Here is an 18,823-nt window from a genome sequence, read left to right on the forward strand (position 1 = left end):
GTAGTTGCCGAGAAGTCACTCATTCTAAGTCCATTCTAAGACCAGCAAGTTTTTTCTTTGATAATCTTTCGCAATACATGATCACCTACACTTAGAAATATGGTAGATATATTTAGCTTTCCTTTCCTTTTGAGATATAGCATGATCGATTCGTACCCAAAGATTCACAAGACTTCTTTAACCCCTTTTAATGATTCTTCAGCCTTTAATACTTCTTTTGGGACCTCTTGTTCTTCATCCTTCAATGCATCGAGAAGTCCATGAATTTTTAGATGCGCGGTGATCTTTTTTCTCTAGTGTGTAATCGCCTTGATAAGCAAACTTCCTCGTGTTGATTTTTTTTCTTACAAAGACATGACTCAACAATCTAGGAATTTACTCCAATAAACCAAGAGCTAGGATACCAATTTATAAGGATTGAAAACTTGATTAACCTTACCCTACGAATTACACACATGAAGATCTCGTGAACTGAATCGCGGATTGTGTATCAAAAGCAAGAAAGACAACACAGAGATATATATGAGTTCATTTCTCTCTGGAAGTTCTTCCAGAATCCATTGGATTGTTCGTCACTTAGTCTCGAACTTCTTTATCTAAAAAAATATTTCTCTCTCATTATCGATTACAAGTCTCACATCCCTCTCTGTCGAGTGTTGCAACGATCATAAAGAAGAAGAACAAGAAACATAGTTGTTATAATTACTTAGCAAGAGGTAGAGCTGATATCCTCTACTTGGCCTAAATCTTCCCCTTCCTCTAAATGACTTACTATTTCTCCCCTACACTTGTACTTTTCTCTTATCAAGACTTAATGCCTTTGCCTAACACTATAGTCTATAATACATTCTTTTGACTTAAGAACCTTTACTTCTAAGATAACATTTTAAAGCGATAACATATTTGAAATAAAGCAAGATTCCTACCTACAGATTCACAAGAAAAGAGACAAGTCAAAAGAAGTAAAGTTTCATTCGTTGTGCCTTTGCCTAGCTAACACTATATATATAAAATCAATCTAAAGATAAGTGCGTGGTTATATGAAACTTTTATGTTCAAACTACCATTAGTAACTTGCTACTATTAAACATTTATCCATTGTATAGCTAAAAATACATATTCACTTACTAACCAAAAACAATTACATTCCAAGAAGTTAACTTATAATTAAACTTAGTATGTTAACCAAACACATAATTGTTTTTCTTTGTTACTAAGAATGTAAATATTCATTTATAATTGAAAATGTTTAGATTTTACAGATTATATTGTATAACCTATGGAATTTGTTCAAATGGCAAAAAAATCAAAAATATGAAAACAAAAGATAAAATCTGAAATTTAGTCCATCGTTAGAAAGCAATAAAAGCTCACTGTATTAAATGAAGTGATAAACGATATTGAATTTTTTTCGCATATGACACTCTAGAAAGAATAACTAAAAGACCACGATAATTCCACAGATTGGAAGCTTTTCAATGGCATCACTTGAATATTGTGTCGCCTTAAAAAACAAACTCAATGCCCTTGTTCATAGACTCCCTCAATAACCAAACACATATAATTGTAATAGTGTCCTCGCCGTATGATATCATCTTAATTTAAATCTAATAATGTGTAGACTAAAAAAAAAGCATCTCATAGCAAAAATGGTACATTTAAGAAATGATAAGCTGGTTACCGAGCTTGATTAAGAAAAACAACAAAAAAGGATGGTTTTTGAGTTAGTTAGACAAAATTGAGTTTCAATCAATTAATTTAGACGGTTATATATATGTTTTCTCATGTAACTATTAAAACACAAATTATATATACGTTTTTTTTAACGTCTGGATTTATTATTAATTACAAATTATGAGAACTGTTGTTACATAAACGATTTTACAACTGACAATTCCTTCTGATATTTATTAGATCCACGACAGACGACACTTTCTTCCTCATGCTCTTGATGGACACCTTCAATGATCCACGATTTGACGACACTTTCCTCTCTACCTAGAATCTTGGCGAACAACTATATTATATATCGTTGAAGATATCCTGCACACTTACCTCTATTAATCTATAAATTTGTTAATAAATCACAATATTTGGGACTCGAACCCCAGAATTTTTGGTGTATAGCATTAATTAACTTTTGGTCAACTAATGGACGAAGGTGACTACCACCATATACACATGTATAACATGTTCTTTTTCTATATAATTATCTAATTTATCGAGTTAAGGTTTTATACAAAATTTTCATATTGTAGAAGGCATGATTATTCTGTGTGATTCTATGTTGCATGGAAACAGAAACGGAAACGTGGAAGCGAAACGTTTCGGAAACAGGAAACGATTTTTTTTTCTAAAATTAGGGATTGGAAACGTTTTGGAAACATATACACATACATATATATAATATATGTATATATATATAACATTAACATAAAACTATAAAAAAGATAGTTTAATTAAACAATACAAGTCCAAAACATCAATATAAATAGGTTAACTAAAATTTTAAAAGATAAAAATTAAAAGATTCAAGTTCAAAAATATTTAATTTAGACCAACATTTTCATTCTCATTTTTATAAGTTTCATCATATATCATATACAGATGCCTCCAAATCTAGTTTGTCGATAAAAAGATTTTAAAATTCAGAGTCTTCCAAAATTAGTTATATGTATTATAAATCTTAATATTTTTAACTTTTATTTATCAAATTTTTAAAGTCAATAAAAAGAATTTGTCATGGAAACGTTGCTATCGTGTTTCCAAACATAGATTTTTAGGAAACGTGTTTCCGTGACGTTTTTCGTGTTTCCGAAGAGTAAAACGGAAACGGACTACTAGGCTGATTTGTTATGGGCCTCGGCCTTGTGACCCAGTGATAATTAAAAAAAATATAAAGTGACGTAAGCTAAAATATATATATTTTTTTTATAGAATAGATTTTTTTTTTTTTTTTGTCAATTATAGAATAGATTCGAAAATAGAAAGTAATCATTACCTTTTAAAAAACCCTTCTTCTTCTACAAACGCCACCTGTCTCCTAAATTCCTCATTAAATTTCTTAAAGAAGGTTAAAGAAAAACCCTATAAAAATATATCCCATCGAAGGCGATAAAACCCAGATTTTCCAGATCTTAAATTCTCTCCTCCCCCAATTCCATCAAAAATCTCACTCTTCTTCTCAATCTCTCCAGATTCTTCCGTCAATCTTAAAGGTAACCTATTTCTCTCAAATTATCCAACAATTTTCTGGGTTTTTTTTTCCAAAATCAAAGCTTTTTTCTTCAATTTATTTGTAATCGAGGGCTTGAAACAGTTTAATATATGATCGTTTCTCTTGTTTTGATGTAATTAGCTGTTTGTTTTTTTTATTTTGTGAAATTCACTATTTTGCATTGTTTTGATTGTGTCTGATTATCGTTGATGTTTTTAGGTTCTGTTTATTGGTTTTGTGTTTTTTCTTATGGAACATATAATTCATTAGTGTGTCTCTTTATGTTAGAATTAAACTTTGAAATATTTGTTAGTGAAATGGATCAACAAGGACAATCATCAGCTATGAACTATGGTTCAAACCCATACCAAACCAACGCCATGACCACTGCACCAACCGGTTCGGACCATCCAGCTTACCACCAGATCCACCAGCAACAACAGCAGCAGCTAACTCAACAGCTTCAATCATTCTGGGAGACTCAATTCAAAGAGATTGAGAAAACCACTGATTTCAAGAACCATAGCCTTCCATTGGCGAGAATCAAGAAGATCATGAAAGCTGATGAAGATGTGCGTATGATCTCCGCCGAGGCGCCTGTTGTGTTTGCTAGGGCTTGTGAGATGTTCATTTTGGAGCTAACGTTAAGGTCTTGGAACCACACTGAGGAGAACAAGAGGAGGACGTTGCAGAAGAATGATATCGCGGCTGCTGTGACTAGAACTGATATCTTTGATTTCCTTGTGGATATTGTTCCGCGGGAGGATCTTCGTGATGAAGTCTTGGGTGGTGTTAGTGCTGAAGCTGCTACAGCTGCAGGTTATCCGTATGGATACTTGCCTCCTGGAACAGCTCCAATTGGGAATCCGGGAATGGTTATGGGTAACCCCGGTGCATATCCGCCTAACCCGTATATGGGTCAACCAATGTGGCAACAACAAGGACCTGAGCAACAGGATCCTGAGAATTAGCTTTGCCTAATAAACTGTGAGTTCTTGTTTTAACTTTGTTCCTTTTAAGTTTCATGGACACCAAAGTTGATTACATTCTTGTTGTTTGTTCTCCGCAGAGTCTTCTAATTCAAACATATTCCCGGTGGGTCTACTCAAGAAGAAGAATGTTAATAGAAAACTGTCAGACATAAAAGTTTGGAGTAGTTGAATAAGTTATGTTTTATGATCCATGGATATATCTATTGTTATTCAGTTTGGTTTATTTTGTTAAATCTGTTTTCATTCAGTTTAACGATTTCATAAATTCATGATATAATCAGAAACTACAAACTTAGAATTGAACTTACAAAAGGCTGGATCATCGCTTAAAGTTCAAAGCTAGATAGTTATCGTAAAACGAGTCATTAGCAAATGATTTGGTTCAGCTTAGCTTGAGTTTACTAGTACTTTTGCTACCTATAACCAAAACCAAAAACCGCCGATTCCTATAACTACTTTGATTACACAGTTTGTTTCTGCAAGTTTTTCATTACGATTCCTTCAAGAATCCCATCCTCTCCAAAGTTGCCAGAAAACTCCTGCGGATGGACAGGACCCGGGAGGCGAAACGAGACAGAAAAGTGACCGGGCGGGCAGAGATTCCGCGTTTGCATTTCAAACACCTGAGAATACCGTTGAACTCGCTTCCCGCCTGTTGTAGTGACTCCTCTAACTAGTACCTTCCCATTGTCTTCTACTTCACAGCTAAAATCTCCTGCAATATCTCACACACATCAGATCAAGAAACTGGTTTAGTGGAATGAGATATTTTAAAGATGAAGCAAAAAGTCACTCACTTTCATCTCTGTTCACACCGGGAAGCGATACACGGAATAGATAAGCATCATCGCATTCACCAATGTCCATCAGTCCCACCATTAGTCCACCCTGAGCTTCAGATATCGCCTCAGGTTTTGCACCAACATCACTTTCTTCACCGTTAGTACAAGTACCCGCATTATCATTACCAGCACATGTAATAGGCACTTCTAAACACGGTTCCACGCCCTCATCAATCTCATCCTTAACCTCACTAACTGCAACACCATTAGCTTCAGTTATATCAACACTAAGGCTCAAAGCAAAGCTATCCAATCCCGTAAGCCGCTTAAACCGCGCAACACATTCTTCTCTCATACAAGAAGTATCTGGATCATTAATGAACACAATACTCCTGATAAACTTAAACTTATGGCTAACATGGGTTTCAGGGTGCAGTTTTCGCGGAAAAAGATCCGCGAAAAAAGGGTAATCCCTATTCGAAACATTGCGTTTCCCATTGAAGTATTCACGTAACTTTTTCGACTTCATGATTAGAGACGGATCAACATTTCTGAGAATGTGATAATACACACGTTCTAGCTCAGCTCTCTTCATGAGTGAGCCACTTAACTCATCTACCACGACATTCTTTGAAGCTTGAATCTGAAATGCTGATTGCTTGGGACGATGATGCTTTCTTAAATCTGGTCCAAAGTAAGTTCCTATGATGAAATGAAAGAGAAACAACTTGTCTTCTTCAATGTCTAATGAAATTAACACATTCTCTTCTTGTTCTTGAGAGTTCTCAGGCATTGTATCACTCATATCCTAAAAACACAAAACAAAATCAAAAGGTTGATTCTTTATGAGTGTTTATTCAAAAAGATTGAACCTTTAATATAAAAAAATTGATAATCTTGAACATGCAACAAGAAATTATAACGAAATTGGATCAAAATTGGACACATTTGGTATCGAAATGGGTGAAACAATCATTGGAAAAAACGTTACTTTGTTAGGAGATTATAGAAATTGAGACTATAGAAACAGAATTTGTAAATAAATAAGCTAAAATTGAGATCAAATTGTTACTAACCAGAAGTGTAATTTAGGGTTCTACTTAGTGAATTTCGTTGTCTCTCATCAGAGAAACAGAAAGCGACTTAAGAAAACGCTAGAGACATTGCAAGAAAAGGGTAAAATGGGGAATTTTATCTAAACGACGATGATTGGATCACGTGCCGCTTGTACAAAAGTGTACACAACACCTGATCACTCCCCTTTTTTGGTTCTTCTTAAAGAAAATTAAAGAGAAAAAAAAACAAAAAAAAACAACAAAAGCTTCTCGGAGATTTTTTGCCGGCGACTTCTGAGATATCTCCGATGAGGTAAAATAATTAAATTTTCTTTAAAAAGTTCTTCATTTTTGTTTCTGCTCTTCCTCTTATATAACCCAAATGTGTGTATTTTGGGTTGATTCTGTGAAAGATTTCAAATTTCTTTATGGGTTTTGTCCATTTTCACTGATTGAAATTAGGTTATTTTTTGGCTAAAAGTCTTAAACTTTGATGAAATACTTGTGTGCCAAACTTATATTCAGATTCAAAACTTAAACTTTAGTCTAAGAAAGTATGATTTTCTGGGTATAATCTTCATTTCTTGGATAAACCCTCGTTTACAAAAGTTTACAACATTGTTGTGTAGACTTTTTCGATAACTGAAAACAGGACAAATTGATGAATGTTGCCTCTTCGTTGGTCTAATTTGTGGTCATGAAAGAATAAAAAGGTTTCATTTTTATGAATATTCGCAAGCATTGGGATAGTGGTTATAGATCCCAAGACTTAACTTGCTTATTGGATCTTAACCATTGCTCTCTTACTGATTCTAGAATCTAGCTACCTCTTAGTTTGGTTCTATAGCCTTATAATGTTTCAAGATTAAGCCTTTTTAGTCAATTATAGCTGCTGCTGTTTTAAAAGAATTGTTGTAGTTTGGTGAGTGACTATGTTATATAGCGGAATCTGAGTCAAGTGTATGATAAAAAGGAATTGTTGTGCTTCAGGTCTTCAAGTGGTCAAAATGGGATGAGAGAGAACATGAGTTTTTCGGATAACACAAGGAACCCACAAATTCTTGAAGTGACTCCGTTGAACAGTTTGCCTTACATCGGTCCAGTAACTCATGCATCTATGTCGAGTGGTAGGATGAATGAGAATGTAGAGAAAGTAGGAGGGCCAGCGATGATATTTCTGCCTTCTGAATCAAGTTCAGAGTTTTCTAACCTTATCAGTCAAACGAAAACCGGAGTTGCCCTCACGGGAAGTGCAGCCATGGGGAAGATTGGACCAACGATTGGTTTGGTTGATATTGCTGAATGTGAAGACTCATACTACTTTCGTGTTTCATTGCCTGGCGTGTCAAGGGATGAGAGTAAGTCTTAACACCTTTCCAAATCTTTGTGAAGTTTCTAGTTGACATGCTAAATTATTGTTTCTAGAATGCTAGTTCAAACGTTGTTAAAGATATTAGTTCATTCAGAGCAAAGATTATTTTCACGGAGCTAAAGAATACATAGATTTGAGAAGTTCCAGGGTATTATAATCATGTTTACTCGATTATTTTCTTTGAACACGGCTTATATGCGTTTATGAGAGATGCTTCAAACTTTGTGCTTTTACTTGTATTCTACTGAAGCTGACATGTTAAACATGCAGAGGACTTCAGCTGCGAAATAGAACCAGACGGAAGGATTCTAATAAAGGGAGCAACAACGACGGGGGAACAGACAGTTTGCAAACACAATCAGATCTTCAAAATGCTAACACAGAACTTATGCCCACCAGGCCACTTCACCATCAACTTTCAGCTTCCGGGTCCTGTGAGCAATGAAGAATTCAACGGTAATTTTGGGTCAGATGGTGTACTTGAGGGCGTAGTGAAGAAGCTGTACTACGAAGATTGAACAATGGATATGGATTTGTTGAGTTTTAAAAGTAAGCTAGAATCAATGCAGCTTATGTAGGATTTTTTTTTGGTTGTAAGCTACATTGCCATCAGAAAGATTGTTGATTAGTTTATGTTGCTTTGTAAAAGCTTAAGTATTTGATACTTAATAATTACTATTCCTTGTTAAAAAAAAGTGGAGAAAACTTAAGGCTCGTATGGTTGTACCAGATTAGTTGCCTTGCGGACAAAATAGTTGGAGTTTGAAGTGAAAGTTAACAAGTAAAGAAACAACATTTAGTTCACAAAACAGATTAACAAAGCAATGAAAGTAAGAATGTCTCGACAATTTAACTAAAAGTTTATATAAATGCATAAACGAAGCCCATTCACAGAAGCCCAATTACATCACATGCTTTACACCAAAAGGTTGTACCGTATGATCAAGAAATCAACTTCAAAAGAATTTTCTCTTGTATTAAAAATGTATTTGATTATGTATATATTCATAGACATCTCGTAACTATTCAAATTCGATTATGAACAGTTGAACACAGTTTCATATCCCTAGAGAATTGAAACATAGTAAAGTATAACTTAAAACTTAAATTCACTCCCCAAACCATAATCACTTTTTTTTTTTTTAATGAACAACTTCGTCTACGACCCACACTAACTTTTGTTAGATACTTTTTAATTTGCTAATTACGATGGGTTTTTTTTTCTTTTTCTTTTGACAATATATCCGTTAAAAACAAAGCATAAAAGATACAAGAGTCTTCACACAAAACACAACAATCACTAGCTCAGAAGAGCACAAGGCAACTAAACAACAACCCCATTAGCCCTAAACCAGCCATCACTCTCACAGACGTCGCCTCACCAGCAGCAACACCAGCAGTAAAGCTTCCACCTGGAGTGCTTGTTGTCAACACAACCACCATCCATTCTTTCTCCGATCCAACACCGGCCCCGACATACCTCGAATCATTTAGATACCGAGCATAACCAGTTTGGGTGTAATTAGTTAAAGCCAAAGTAGGGATCCGGTTAGGGATACAGACCGGTAAGATCAACGCATCACGAGTAGTGTTCGGATCAATTTTGCACTCAGAGAGAATGTCTTGGTAGTTTGTTAACCGTGGAGGGACCGAGCCAGGAGTAACCGTGCTGGCTGTGGTATGGTTTGTGCATGGCTGATCTTCCAACTTGTCGGCGATCTCATCCGCCACACAATCAGCCTTTTCGTTCTTTGCAAAAGGAGGAACTCTTTGAGCAGTTCGGTAGCTGTTTAGACCTTGAAGAAGATTATCCTCCGCCTCTACAACATTTCAAACACAACAAAAATGATCTATTAATGAGAAAAGTTCTATCAATACGATTTAAATGAACATGCATGGGGATGAAATTGTAAACTCCAATATAATAAGCTTAAAACTAATTAGTAACGACCCGAATAAATGTTAAATAACATTTATTTCTTTACAAAACATCATCTTTTAATCTCCAAACACGCATTACGTATGTGAATATTTATTTGAAGTACGAGTTTATACAAAAAACATAATGTAATAACACTAAGAGAGAGAGGTTAAGAGGGCTTACGGTTGCAGATAACACAAGTGGGAATCAAGGAGAAAATGAGAAGATGAATGATGTAGAAAGAGAGAGACATCTTCGTAATCAAGACCATTTCTCTTCACACAATTTGATTTTCTTATTCTTATTTCTCTGGTAATAAAAGCAGAAGTAAGAGATCAGGCTAAGGCAAAGAGAATGTAATTTTGTTAGTCCTGTACTCTATTTGTTTATAGTATCTTAAAGGTCTAGAATTAGCTTTTTCTTGATAAGAATTTTGGAAAAGTGACAAACACTTGGCAGAGAGGAGGTTTCGTTTTGCCAAAAGACGACGTGTATTAATGAACATCCTCGTCACGTGTCATGCATGCACAAGAACAAAGTCGATTTCACAAAAATATATAACTAAAGGTACAATTATCCAAGTATAGTCGAGATAATAAATCTTCCTAACGAAGAAATTTGTTAGTGTGTGAAGGAGACACTGTTTTTGTCCATGTCACACGGATCACCACAAATCTGGCCCCATTCACCAACACGTGTGTCCTCCTCCGGCCACGTAATGTTCCTCAACCTGCCACATGTCAAATCCTATGTTGAGATATATTGCTACTTCCATGTAGCATGTCGTATATATGGCCATGAATGTGCTGTGCCGAGTGTTCACTTCGTCAAGAGTCTTATCATCAAACTTTACGTTTTCGTTTTCTCAAATTCCAAACAAAACCAAGAAAACTCTACCTGAAAAGAGAAGATTATCGCAGCTTGTGTGCGTAAGAGCGATGGCGACTGAGAAACAAAAACAACATGGACAACCTGCAAAGAACATGTCATGGAAAAAACTCCACAATTCTCTAGCTCAGATTACCAACCCTCCAACAAGCTTCGTGTAAATATTTTTATAACCTATAGTTTGATGAGGTCAAACTAAATATTACATATTCGCAAATCTTTACTGCCATGTTCATTTTTCGAGTTATTATATGCATATCACTATATATTTGATACGTTGATACATGTTTGATCTTGATATATATTCAGTAGTTTAGCTAGATGATTTTTTATATAACAAATGAATGTGCAATCAGGGAAAAGTGGCGTTGATAACTGGTGGAGACTCGGGGATTGGTCGAGCCGTGGGATACTGTTTTGCACTCGAAGGGGCTACGGTGGCTTTCACTTACGTTAAGGGGCAAGAGGAAAAAGATGCACATGAGACGCTACAAATGTTGAAAAAGGTAAAAACCTCGGACGCTAAAGAGCCCATTGCGATTCCAACGGATTTAGGATTTGATGAGAACTGCAAGAGGGTTGTTGATGAGGTCGTTAACGCGTTTGGTCGCATCGATGTCTTGATCAATAACGCAGCAGAGCAGTATGAAAGCAGCTCTGTCGAGGAGATTGATGAGCCTAGACTTGAGCGAGTCTTCCGTACAAACATCTTCTCTTACTTTTTCCTCACAAGGTAGCACGTGTGTGAGTTATTGTTTTGCATAAAGTCACACACACGTGTGATGGTAATTGATATTTTTTTAATTGTTAGGCATGCGTTGAAGCATATGAAGGAAGGAAGCAGCATTATCAACACCACATCAGTGAATGCCTACAAGGGAAACGCTTCGCTTCTCGACTATACAGCTACAAAAGGAGCGATTGTGGCGTTTACTCGAGGGCTTGCACTTCAGCTTGCGGAGAAAGGAATCCGAGTCAATGGTGTGGCTCCTGGTCCGATATGGACACCACTTATCCCAGCCTCGTTCAATGAGGAGAAAATCAAGAATTTCGGGTCTGAGGTTCCGATGAAACGTGCGGGGCAGCCGATTGAAGTGGCGCCTTCGTATGTTTTCTTGGCTTGTAACCATTGCTCTTCCTACTTTACTGGTCAAGTTCTTCACCCCAATGGTAACTCCAGACACATATTTATATATTTAGGTATGATGGTGAGGCAAATGGCGAACTTGGTTTCAACTTTTTTTTTTTTTTGGTGTTTTTGTTTGTGAAGGAGGAGCTGTGGTGAATGCGTAACCGTTGAGTGGACAAGGCCCGTCTTAAAACGTCTAGGGTCTTAAATATGGTGTGATGTCGTTGTGGGTTTAGGGGCTTTTTGTTAAGTTATGTATATGTTGGTAATGTGTCAAGTCCGTACCTTTTCTAGTCTGAACTATGAAGTAGCAAAAATATGTTGAAATAAAGTATTTCCACATCGACACTACTTTGGACCTGTTTCCTCTATATAATGTAGAACCCTCCAATATATAAGAGCAACCCCAATGGTTTAGGATCCTTAGGAATTTTATATTATAATTTTTGACAAATATAAAGTTAAGGATTTGTTTAGGGACTCTTAAAAATATTCATATCCAATGGTATGGATCCTTAAGAGATCCTTAAGAAAAACAAAATTAAAAATAAAATTTAGTGTTTGGTGTTTGAGTTTTGATTGTTTGAAAACAAAGATAGAGAAGATAAAGTATACACGATTCAAACTAAAATACAAAACTTGCAACTCAAACTAAAATACAAAACCTGCAACTCATATTCAAGTTTGAAACTGAATGCAAACTCAATCAAAGATACGTAGAACAAGGATCATAAAAAACAGAACCAAACTAAAACAAAAGTCTGGACTGAGTACTCAGCATAAACTTCTGAAGAGTATTGCCTTCTATGAGTTCAGTTATTATCATCAACTTTGGTTCTATGCACGCCCCAATGAACTGTAATCAAAAGGATCTCATCAACTTTGGATCTCAACTACTAACAATACATTAGGAGACTACGAATGACGAACTACAGGATAAGGCTAACATATGAAAACAATCAAACATCAAAGGCTCCATATTACCTGCACATTGTTTTCATGTTGAAACTTGGAAAGCAGCAAAACCTTTCTTTGAAACTTCTTCTTCTGCTCAATGCTTACAGCAGATGTTTTTTAGGCTGGAATATCTTCACAGACACAGGGATAAATCTCATGAACCTATAATCATCGATAGACTAATGTTCTTTAACCCAAATGCAAATTCCAAGAATCAATAACAACTATGCCACACTCATTCAAACATTCTCATGGAGCACTTACTTCCGAAACTGCCGATGTCTGCCGATGTCGAGGAGGGAGGTATGTGACGATACAAGCTTTCGACAACTGCCGATGTCTACACGGGCTGCTGCTCCAATTACCATCACCACTTCCGAAACTTCGATTGATTCAATCGAACAAAGACCAGTGAGAACAGAAGCTAAGCAATTAAATTATATGTTGTGGTGAGAACAAAGACCAGTGAAAATCGCATCCAATTTCGCCATCACAGAAAACAATGCAGAGGGAGAGACGGGAAGAGGAAGACACGTCAGCGCCTCTTAACACCTCTTAATTAAGGTATGTTCCTTAGCTTTATTTTGAGTTTTGATTTAATTTTTGGCTTTTTTCTAAAGTTTTTAGGCTAAGAATCCCATTAGAAACATCATTGGGGTTGCTCTAAGCAAAGCGTAGTTAGAGACTCCAAATATCTAGTATGGTGACAACACAATGAATTAAATGTTACATTTATTTGATTTTCAAAATTACACTTGTCAGCGTTCAAAAGAGTAATATCGTACATCAAATGTTCTTTTTTTTTCAAAGAAGTATCATTTATATATCATACATCATTTAAAACTATCTCGTCATTTTGGAAACAATTTAGATTCTTCTATCACCCACAATAAAATAATGTTTGTCTTCCTGAGAAAGTAAACGTTTGCTCCCTTGATTATTTATATGAGATTCGGAAAATGTTAAAACATTACATCGACTCTCTTTTCTCTTCCTAAAATTTTGATGGAAAGATCCTGTCAGAATTACACAAATGATGGAAAGATCCGGAATTACACAAAAGGATATTAGAAATGTTATTCTGTTATTATGTGTTATTATTTTATTATTTTCTTTAGCGGCTATATATATATATATAACTAGAGTTTAACCCGCGGTGTACTGCGGGGCTATAAATTTTTTGAAAATTATCTATTGTTTTGTTTGATTTAAATGTACTTATTATATATATTACCCCGTATTAAACCCACGGGTCGATTTTTGATAACTAAAAATTGAAATTTTAAGTTGAATTTATTTTGTTAATATTGTTTATTTTGTTTAGCATTTATTATATTTTGATAGTTAATTCTACGATTTCACTCGTAGTACCGCCTCGTATTAATATTGATTCAAACCCGTCTTACCATATAACCCTGTCCCATGAAATTAAACATTATTTTGTTATTGTTTTTTATAATATTTTAATTTAAAAGACATATATAATTTGAGTCAATTTAAAAGTTTGCTTTAAATGGCTCCCATAATATATATATATATATAATTGTTATAGAGTTCAAATATCATTAATATTTTTAACTTTTTATAAAATTTTAATATTATAAATACTTTAAACGTTTTATCATCTTAAAATATTTACAATGTTTAAACTTCTTATAAATTCTTATAAAGTTTAAATATTTATAATATTTGAAATTTATAAAAGTTTTAATATCGACCCAAACTTCATAATTGTATTTTGGTTGTTAATTCTAAGATTTCACTCGTAGTATATCGTTCCGTATTAATATCGACACAAACCCGTCACACCATATAATCCCATCCCGTGAAATTAAACATCATGTTATTTTTTCTTTTAATAATAATTTTATTTAGAAGACATATAATTCGAGTAAATTTAAAAGTTTGCTTTTAAATTGTCTCTATAGTATATATATTTATAATTTTTATAGAGTTCAAATGTTATTAATATATAAACTTTTTTATAGAATTGAAATATTATAGATACTTTAAAAGTTTTATAAAATTTAAATATTTATAATATTTAAAATTCTAATAAAGTTAAAATATTCATAATATTTGAAACCTTATGAAATAATAATAATCTAAAATAACATATTATTCCATAGACATAAATAATATTTATATATTTGGTAATAATGTTTTTTTGGAGTTAATCTAATTTATAAGTAAACAAATTATTTATAGCCAAAATGAGTTTGGTTTATAATAAGTAATATAGCAAAATGAGTTTGTAAAATAACGAATAGTAACCATAATTTAATTAATGTACATTAAAATAAATATATTAAAAAAATGAATTACTTAAAAAAATTGATTTTGTCAAAATTAATTAATATCTTTAAGATATTATAGAAATGATTAGTTATGGTTAAGATATTATGTTAAGATTTTTTTGGTAATTAATATCTTTGATTTAAATTTTCGAAATTAAATAATTAATGCCAATGACATTCTTTGTAAATACTGCCCAACCCCAGAATTTATTTGCTAAAAGTGTTCCAAAAATGTATATATAGATATGTAGGGTACATTAACCCTAATCTTATGAGTTAAACCTAATTAAGCCCATATATAATAGTCAATGGTCCATGACCCATCTTATTTTTATTACCCCCTCAAATTAGAGTGGTTTATCAAAAACACTCAACTTACCAAGAAAAGAAATAAAAATTGAATTTGAAGCGCCTTTAACTGTTTTGATCCTCATGTCTTTTCAGCAGCGCATTCCGCAGCTCCTTGATCTTCACAAATCTTTGAATGCCTTCCACATCACTTTGATTTCACAACACTTTGAGCGGCTTTATGCAGCTCTGACAACCTGAACAACAGTCTGAGCGCCTTCCGCAGCTCTTTGACGACTTTAACAATGGTCTGAACACATTCCGTAGTTCTGCTGACCTAAACAACGGTCTGAGCGTCCCACAGCTCTGACCTTAACAACACTCTGAGCGCCTTCTGCAGCTCTGATAACTTCAACAACGGTCTGAGCATCTTCTGCAGCTCTGATAACTTTAACAACGGTCTGAGCTTCTTCTGCAGCTCTGATGCCGTACCATATTACCCCCTCAAGTTGGAGTGTATATATCAAAAACACCCAACTTGCTGAGGGAAACAAACAAATCTTTGATGACAACACATATGATGTCTTCTTTGAAGCGTATTTTACAGCTTCTTTGATGACTAACCGCGCAATAATCAAAGTGTTGACCACAAGACCGATGGCCTTGTGATGACCAATAGGGGAGCAATAGTCAAAGTGATGACCAATAGGGGAGCTAAGATTGCTTGGGATGTGGTTTGCCAATCAAAAGAGTGTGGCGGTTTGGGTCTAAAGAGGTTGGCTTCTTGGAACAATGTGATGGCCCTGAAACTTATTTGGATGTTATTCTCTAAGGCTGGCTCACTTTGGGTTTCTTGGGTTAGACTTTTATTGATTGGACATCGCAATTTCTGGACTCTAAATCCACTCCGGAAGCTGGAACTGGAAGAAGCTATGCAAGTTGAGAGCTTTGGCTCGCCCTTTTGTGGTTTGTGAGATTGGTTCTGGACAAACCGCAAGCTTTTGGCATGACAACTAGACTGGTTTGGGTCCCCTCATTGTCCTTACTGGCTCTATTGGACCGCAGGTGGTGGGTCTGCCTTTGTCTTCCATGGTCAGAGATGCTATTAGGGGAAGGGATTGGTGGATCTCCTCTAGTAGTAGCAGAAACCCCATTATCTCCTTACTTAAAGACTCCTTTCCTGATGCTGAGAATATGGTTGATTGTTTGCATGATGATCTTTATCTGTGGAAGCCGGATCATCATGCACCATCAAACATTTTTTCAACGGCTAAGACTTGGACTGCGCTTAATCCCGATGGTGTTCCTGTCTCTTGGCACAAGTCAGTGTGGTTTAAAGATCATATTCCAAAGCATGCTTTCATATTCCAAAGCATGCTTTCATTTCTTGGAAGAGGTTACATACTAGAGATAGGCTGATTAGCTGGGGGATATATATCTCTCCTACTTGTGTCCTTTGCAATTCTTCCCTTGAATCTAGGGACCATTTGTTTTTCGAGTGTGGGTTCAGTCAGGCGGTCTGGAGCCATTTTACTACGAGGGCAAATCTCTTTCCGCCTACCCCCTTCATGGCTTGTCTTCTTTGGATCAAGTCTATTTCTCGGGACCCGGATATTGCTTTGATCATGAAGTTAATCTTCCAGGTCTCGATTTACCTCATCTGGAAGGAGCGTAATCTCCAGATTCATACCTCTATCTTCACTCCTCCTAGTGTTACCATTAAAGAGATCAAGCTGATTCTTCTTGCCAGGCTTGATCCCTTGTCTAGGAGCCAGAGGAGTGCCACCCCTGGAAACACCTTGCTATCATCTTGGTTCAGACTCTACAACTAAGGGTGAGTGTTCTTTCTTCTTTCCTGGCTGGCCTATGGCTTCCTTGTATGCTGTTTCTCCTTTCCTTGGCCCTGCGTGCCTTCTCTCGGCTTTTGCCTTGTATGTTTGGGCCTACGAGCCTTTTTCGGCTTTTGCCTTATATGTTTGGGCATGCGTGCTCTTTTTCGGCTTTTGCGCCTTGTATTTGCATTTTTTGGTTTTTAATGGAAATTTAAAGTAGAAAAAAAAATAATAATAAAAGACCGATGGCCTTCCACGAGTAGAATGAAGAAAATCCTAGCAGATCTTCGAGAATATACATAAAAGGAATAAACATGCTCCTCAAGTTTATCCTCTCCATATGTTGATTCAGAGAATATTTAGTGAATCTTCGAATCAACAACTACACCAAGAACGCGCCACGTCAGCTACTCGCTTCGTGAGCACGTCGCAGACTCCTGTGTCTTCAACATCAGCTTGCTGTTTCAAAGTCGAAACTTTGTAGAACCAAACAAACATCACAAACTCACGACGAGTTGTGGAAACACCAGAAACATAGACCTCTCAAGTACTCTTAAACGAACCAAACGAACGGAGCAGCAATCTGTTTGCGAAGCCCAAACCTTCCTTTGCCAACCACGAAGACGAACACGAACATCTGAGCCCAACAAGTAGTTGAGCCCGATAACGACTGGATGTCTTCCCCCCCTGAAGTTGGAAGTGTGTACATGAAGAACACCGAACTTGCTGAAACACCAACCTTTGCCAAGAACAGCGAGTTGGCGAAACACACCATCAAAACCCTGCATCGGAAACAACGGTCTAAGCCAAAACCTTAAAACACCAAGATTTACCACCAAGATTTACTACCTTGAACAAGATCTGTTTTGCTGTAAAGAGTTGTTTGACTTAACAAAAAGGAAAAACGAACAAGTCCATGCTAAACCAAAACCTTAAAACACCAAGATTTACCACCTTGAACCAGATCTAAAAAAAAAACACTCTCCCAAAACACAAAAAACCCTAATCTTCGCCCTTCTCTCACCAACGAAGATCTCTTCAACTTGAACCAAAGGACTTCTAAAATATCAAAAAGCTAAAACCCAGGAACCCTAGCGACGAACAGAATCGAAGAACACAAACGTTTTTTTTTTCATCTTTGCGGAAGCTAAATTAAAACCCTAGAAATTGTAAACTAGAGCTCTGACATCATGTCAGAATTACACAAAACGATATTAGAAATATTGTGTTATTCTGTTATTATGTGTTATTTTGCTCTTTAACGGCTATATATATATATAATATCTAGGGTACATTAACCATAATTTTATGAGCTAAACCTAATTAAGTCCATATATAATATTCAATGACTCATGACCCATTTTATTCCTATTAGATCCGCATTACGTAAATCGGGTTGAAAATCAAAGATTAGTGAGTTAAACTGTTTTTGACTTGAAAACGCAAATAAAAATCAAAAGATAAGCTAAAAAGCATATGAACGTATGTATTGATAGTTTTGTAAAACTTTTTTTCTTTTCTTTTTGTGGTCGATGATTCTATCTCACTTCTCAGCAAAATGTAAATTAATGTATTTGCTGCATTTACTTTTCCATATTCATCTATTCTAATTTTATTTTGTCTTTGTTCAAAAATTTATGCTAATGAGCGAGATAATTGGTCCAAATAAACGTGAATTTAATTGATTATTTATTACTATAGACAATGTTACACGCGTGGGTTTTTGATTAATATAGTGAAATCCTTTATTATATAAAAACAGAAGTCAGTCGGCAATTGTAGTTGCGACACGTGTCATTTCAATTTTTAAATACAATTGTTTTAGTTTTTAATATTTCTTTATCGATATTTTTATTTTACTTAAAAAAAAATCCACGATCTGAGTTTTTTTGCTTTCCACGATCTTCATATGAACTTCCCACTTTCATCACTTTTTTCAACTGTTCTTCTACAAATCACCACTATATATATCACAATCAATTATCACAATCGTTCCTCCACGCATCTTCCTCAACGACCATTGAATCTGCAAAAAAAAAAATTTGCAGTTCTTCCACAACCACCTTCAACCATTCATGTTTCATCATCACCGT

At 35.3% G+C, this 18,823-nt stretch overlaps 5 protein-coding genes, 1 long non-coding RNA gene and 1 pseudogene across 7 annotated transcripts; 4 read left to right on the forward strand and 3 right to left on the reverse strand.

Annotated features, from left to right (window-relative positions):
- Positions 1 to 3,073: 3,073 nt before the first annotated feature.
- LOC9327975 (nuclear transcription factor Y subunit C-3) lies at positions 3,074 to 4,474 on the forward strand. Of its 2 annotated transcripts, none has more exons than XM_021013828.1 (3): positions 3,074 to 3,218; positions 3,506 to 4,204; positions 4,287 to 4,474. In XM_021013828.1, exon 2 carries the CDS (start codon positions 3,535 to 3,537, stop codon positions 4,186 to 4,188), a length of 654 nt encoding a protein of 217 aa, XP_020869487.1. In that variant the 5' UTR covers positions 3,074 to 3,218; positions 3,506 to 3,534; the 3' UTR covers positions 4,189 to 4,204; positions 4,287 to 4,474. The 2 variants fall into 2 exon arrangements, with proteins under 2 accessions (XP_020869487.1, XP_020869486.1); XM_021013827.1 differs by having other exon boundaries at positions 3,076 to 3,218; positions 3,531 to 4,204.
- A 9-nt stretch (positions 4,475 to 4,483) lies between these two features.
- Positions 4,484 to 6,157, reverse strand: LOC9327976 (increased DNA methylation 2). Its single transcript, XM_021013826.1, has 3 exons — positions 6,068 to 6,157; positions 5,007 to 5,799; positions 4,484 to 4,924 (listed from the first exon to the last, which is right to left on the reverse strand). The coding sequence occupies exons 2-3, from the start codon at positions 5,794 to 5,796 to the stop codon at positions 4,671 to 4,673; spliced, it is 1,044 nt and encodes a 347-aa protein (XP_020869485.1). The 5' UTR covers positions 5,797 to 5,799; positions 6,068 to 6,157; the 3' UTR covers positions 4,484 to 4,670.
- Positions 6,158 to 6,269: 112 nt separating this feature from the next.
- On the forward strand, positions 6,270 to 8,090 carry LOC9330669 (alpha-crystallin domain-containing protein 22.3). The gene is made up of 3 exons (XM_002891868.2): positions 6,270 to 6,359; positions 7,037 to 7,404; positions 7,689 to 8,090. Exons 1-3 carry the CDS (start codon positions 6,355 to 6,357, stop codon positions 7,934 to 7,936), a joined length of 621 nt encoding a protein of 206 aa, XP_002891914.1. The 5' UTR covers positions 6,270 to 6,354; the 3' UTR covers positions 7,937 to 8,090.
- A 514-nt stretch (positions 8,091 to 8,604) lies between these two features.
- LOC9327977 (uncharacterized GPI-anchored protein At5g19250) lies at positions 8,605 to 9,800 on the reverse strand. Its single transcript, XM_002894562.2, has 2 exons — positions 9,523 to 9,800; positions 8,605 to 9,238 (listed from the first exon to the last, which is right to left on the reverse strand). Exons 1-2 carry the CDS (start codon positions 9,608 to 9,610, stop codon positions 8,724 to 8,726), a joined length of 603 nt encoding a protein of 200 aa, XP_002894608.1. The 5' UTR covers positions 9,611 to 9,800; the 3' UTR covers positions 8,605 to 8,723.
- Positions 9,801 to 10,115: 315 nt separating this feature from the next.
- On the forward strand, positions 10,116 to 11,749 carry LOC9330670 (NADPH-dependent aldehyde reductase 1, chloroplastic). The gene is given in 5 exon segments (XM_021010720.1): positions 10,116 to 10,311; positions 10,314 to 10,384; positions 10,584 to 10,960; positions 11,039 to 11,397; positions 11,498 to 11,749. Coding segments are annotated over 5 exon segments (1,011 nt in total). The 5' UTR covers positions 10,116 to 10,130; the 3' UTR covers positions 11,521 to 11,749.
- A 233-nt stretch (positions 11,750 to 11,982) lies between these two features.
- LOC9327978 lies at positions 11,983 to 12,572 on the reverse strand. Its single transcript, XR_002329026.1, has 2 exons — positions 12,341 to 12,572; positions 11,983 to 12,212 (listed from the first exon to the last, which is right to left on the reverse strand). It is a non-coding gene; the product is annotated as an uncharacterized LOC9327978 (long non-coding RNA).
- A 2,213-nt stretch (positions 12,573 to 14,785) lies between these two features.
- On the forward strand, positions 14,786 to 16,889 carry LOC110225140 (annotated as a pseudogene).
- The last annotated feature ends 1,934 nt before the right edge of the window (positions 16,890 to 18,823 follow it).

Source organism: Arabidopsis lyrata (genome assembly GCF_000004255.2).
Source record: "Arabidopsis lyrata subsp. lyrata unplaced genomic scaffold ARALYscaffold_1, whole genome shotgun sequence".
NCBI classification, from domain to species: Eukaryota; Viridiplantae; Streptophyta; class Magnoliopsida; order Brassicales; family Brassicaceae; genus Arabidopsis; species Arabidopsis lyrata.

What these genes read in the sequence shown, in the direction of transcription:
- LOC9327975 (XM_021013828.1), top strand. Translation starts at nt 3,535, where the DNA reads ATGGATCAACAAGGACAATCATCAGCTATGAACTATGGTTCAAACCCA.
- LOC9327976 (XM_021013826.1), bottom strand. Translation starts at nt 5,796, where the DNA reads ATGAGTGATACAATGCCTGAGAACTCTCAAGAACAAGAAGAGAATGTG. An exon ending in CGGTGTGAACAGAGATGAAA is followed by an intron (nt 4,925 to 5,006) that starts GTGAGTGACTTT and finishes GAGATATTGCAG; the next exon opens with GAGATTTTAGCTGTGAAGTA.
- LOC9330669 (XM_002891868.2), top strand. An exon ending in TGGCGTGTCAAGGGATGAGA is followed by an intron (nt 7,405 to 7,688) that starts GTAAGTCTTAAC and finishes TTAAACATGCAG; the next exon opens with AGGACTTCAGCTGCGAAATA.
- LOC9327977 (XM_002894562.2), bottom strand. Translation starts at nt 9,610, where the DNA reads ATGGTCTTGATTACGAAGATGTCTCTCTCTTTCTACATCATTCATCTT. An exon ending in CACTTGTGTTATCTGCAACC is followed by an intron (nt 9,239 to 9,522) that starts GTAAGCCCTCTT and finishes GAAATGTTGTAG; the next exon opens with AGGCGGAGGATAATCTTCTT.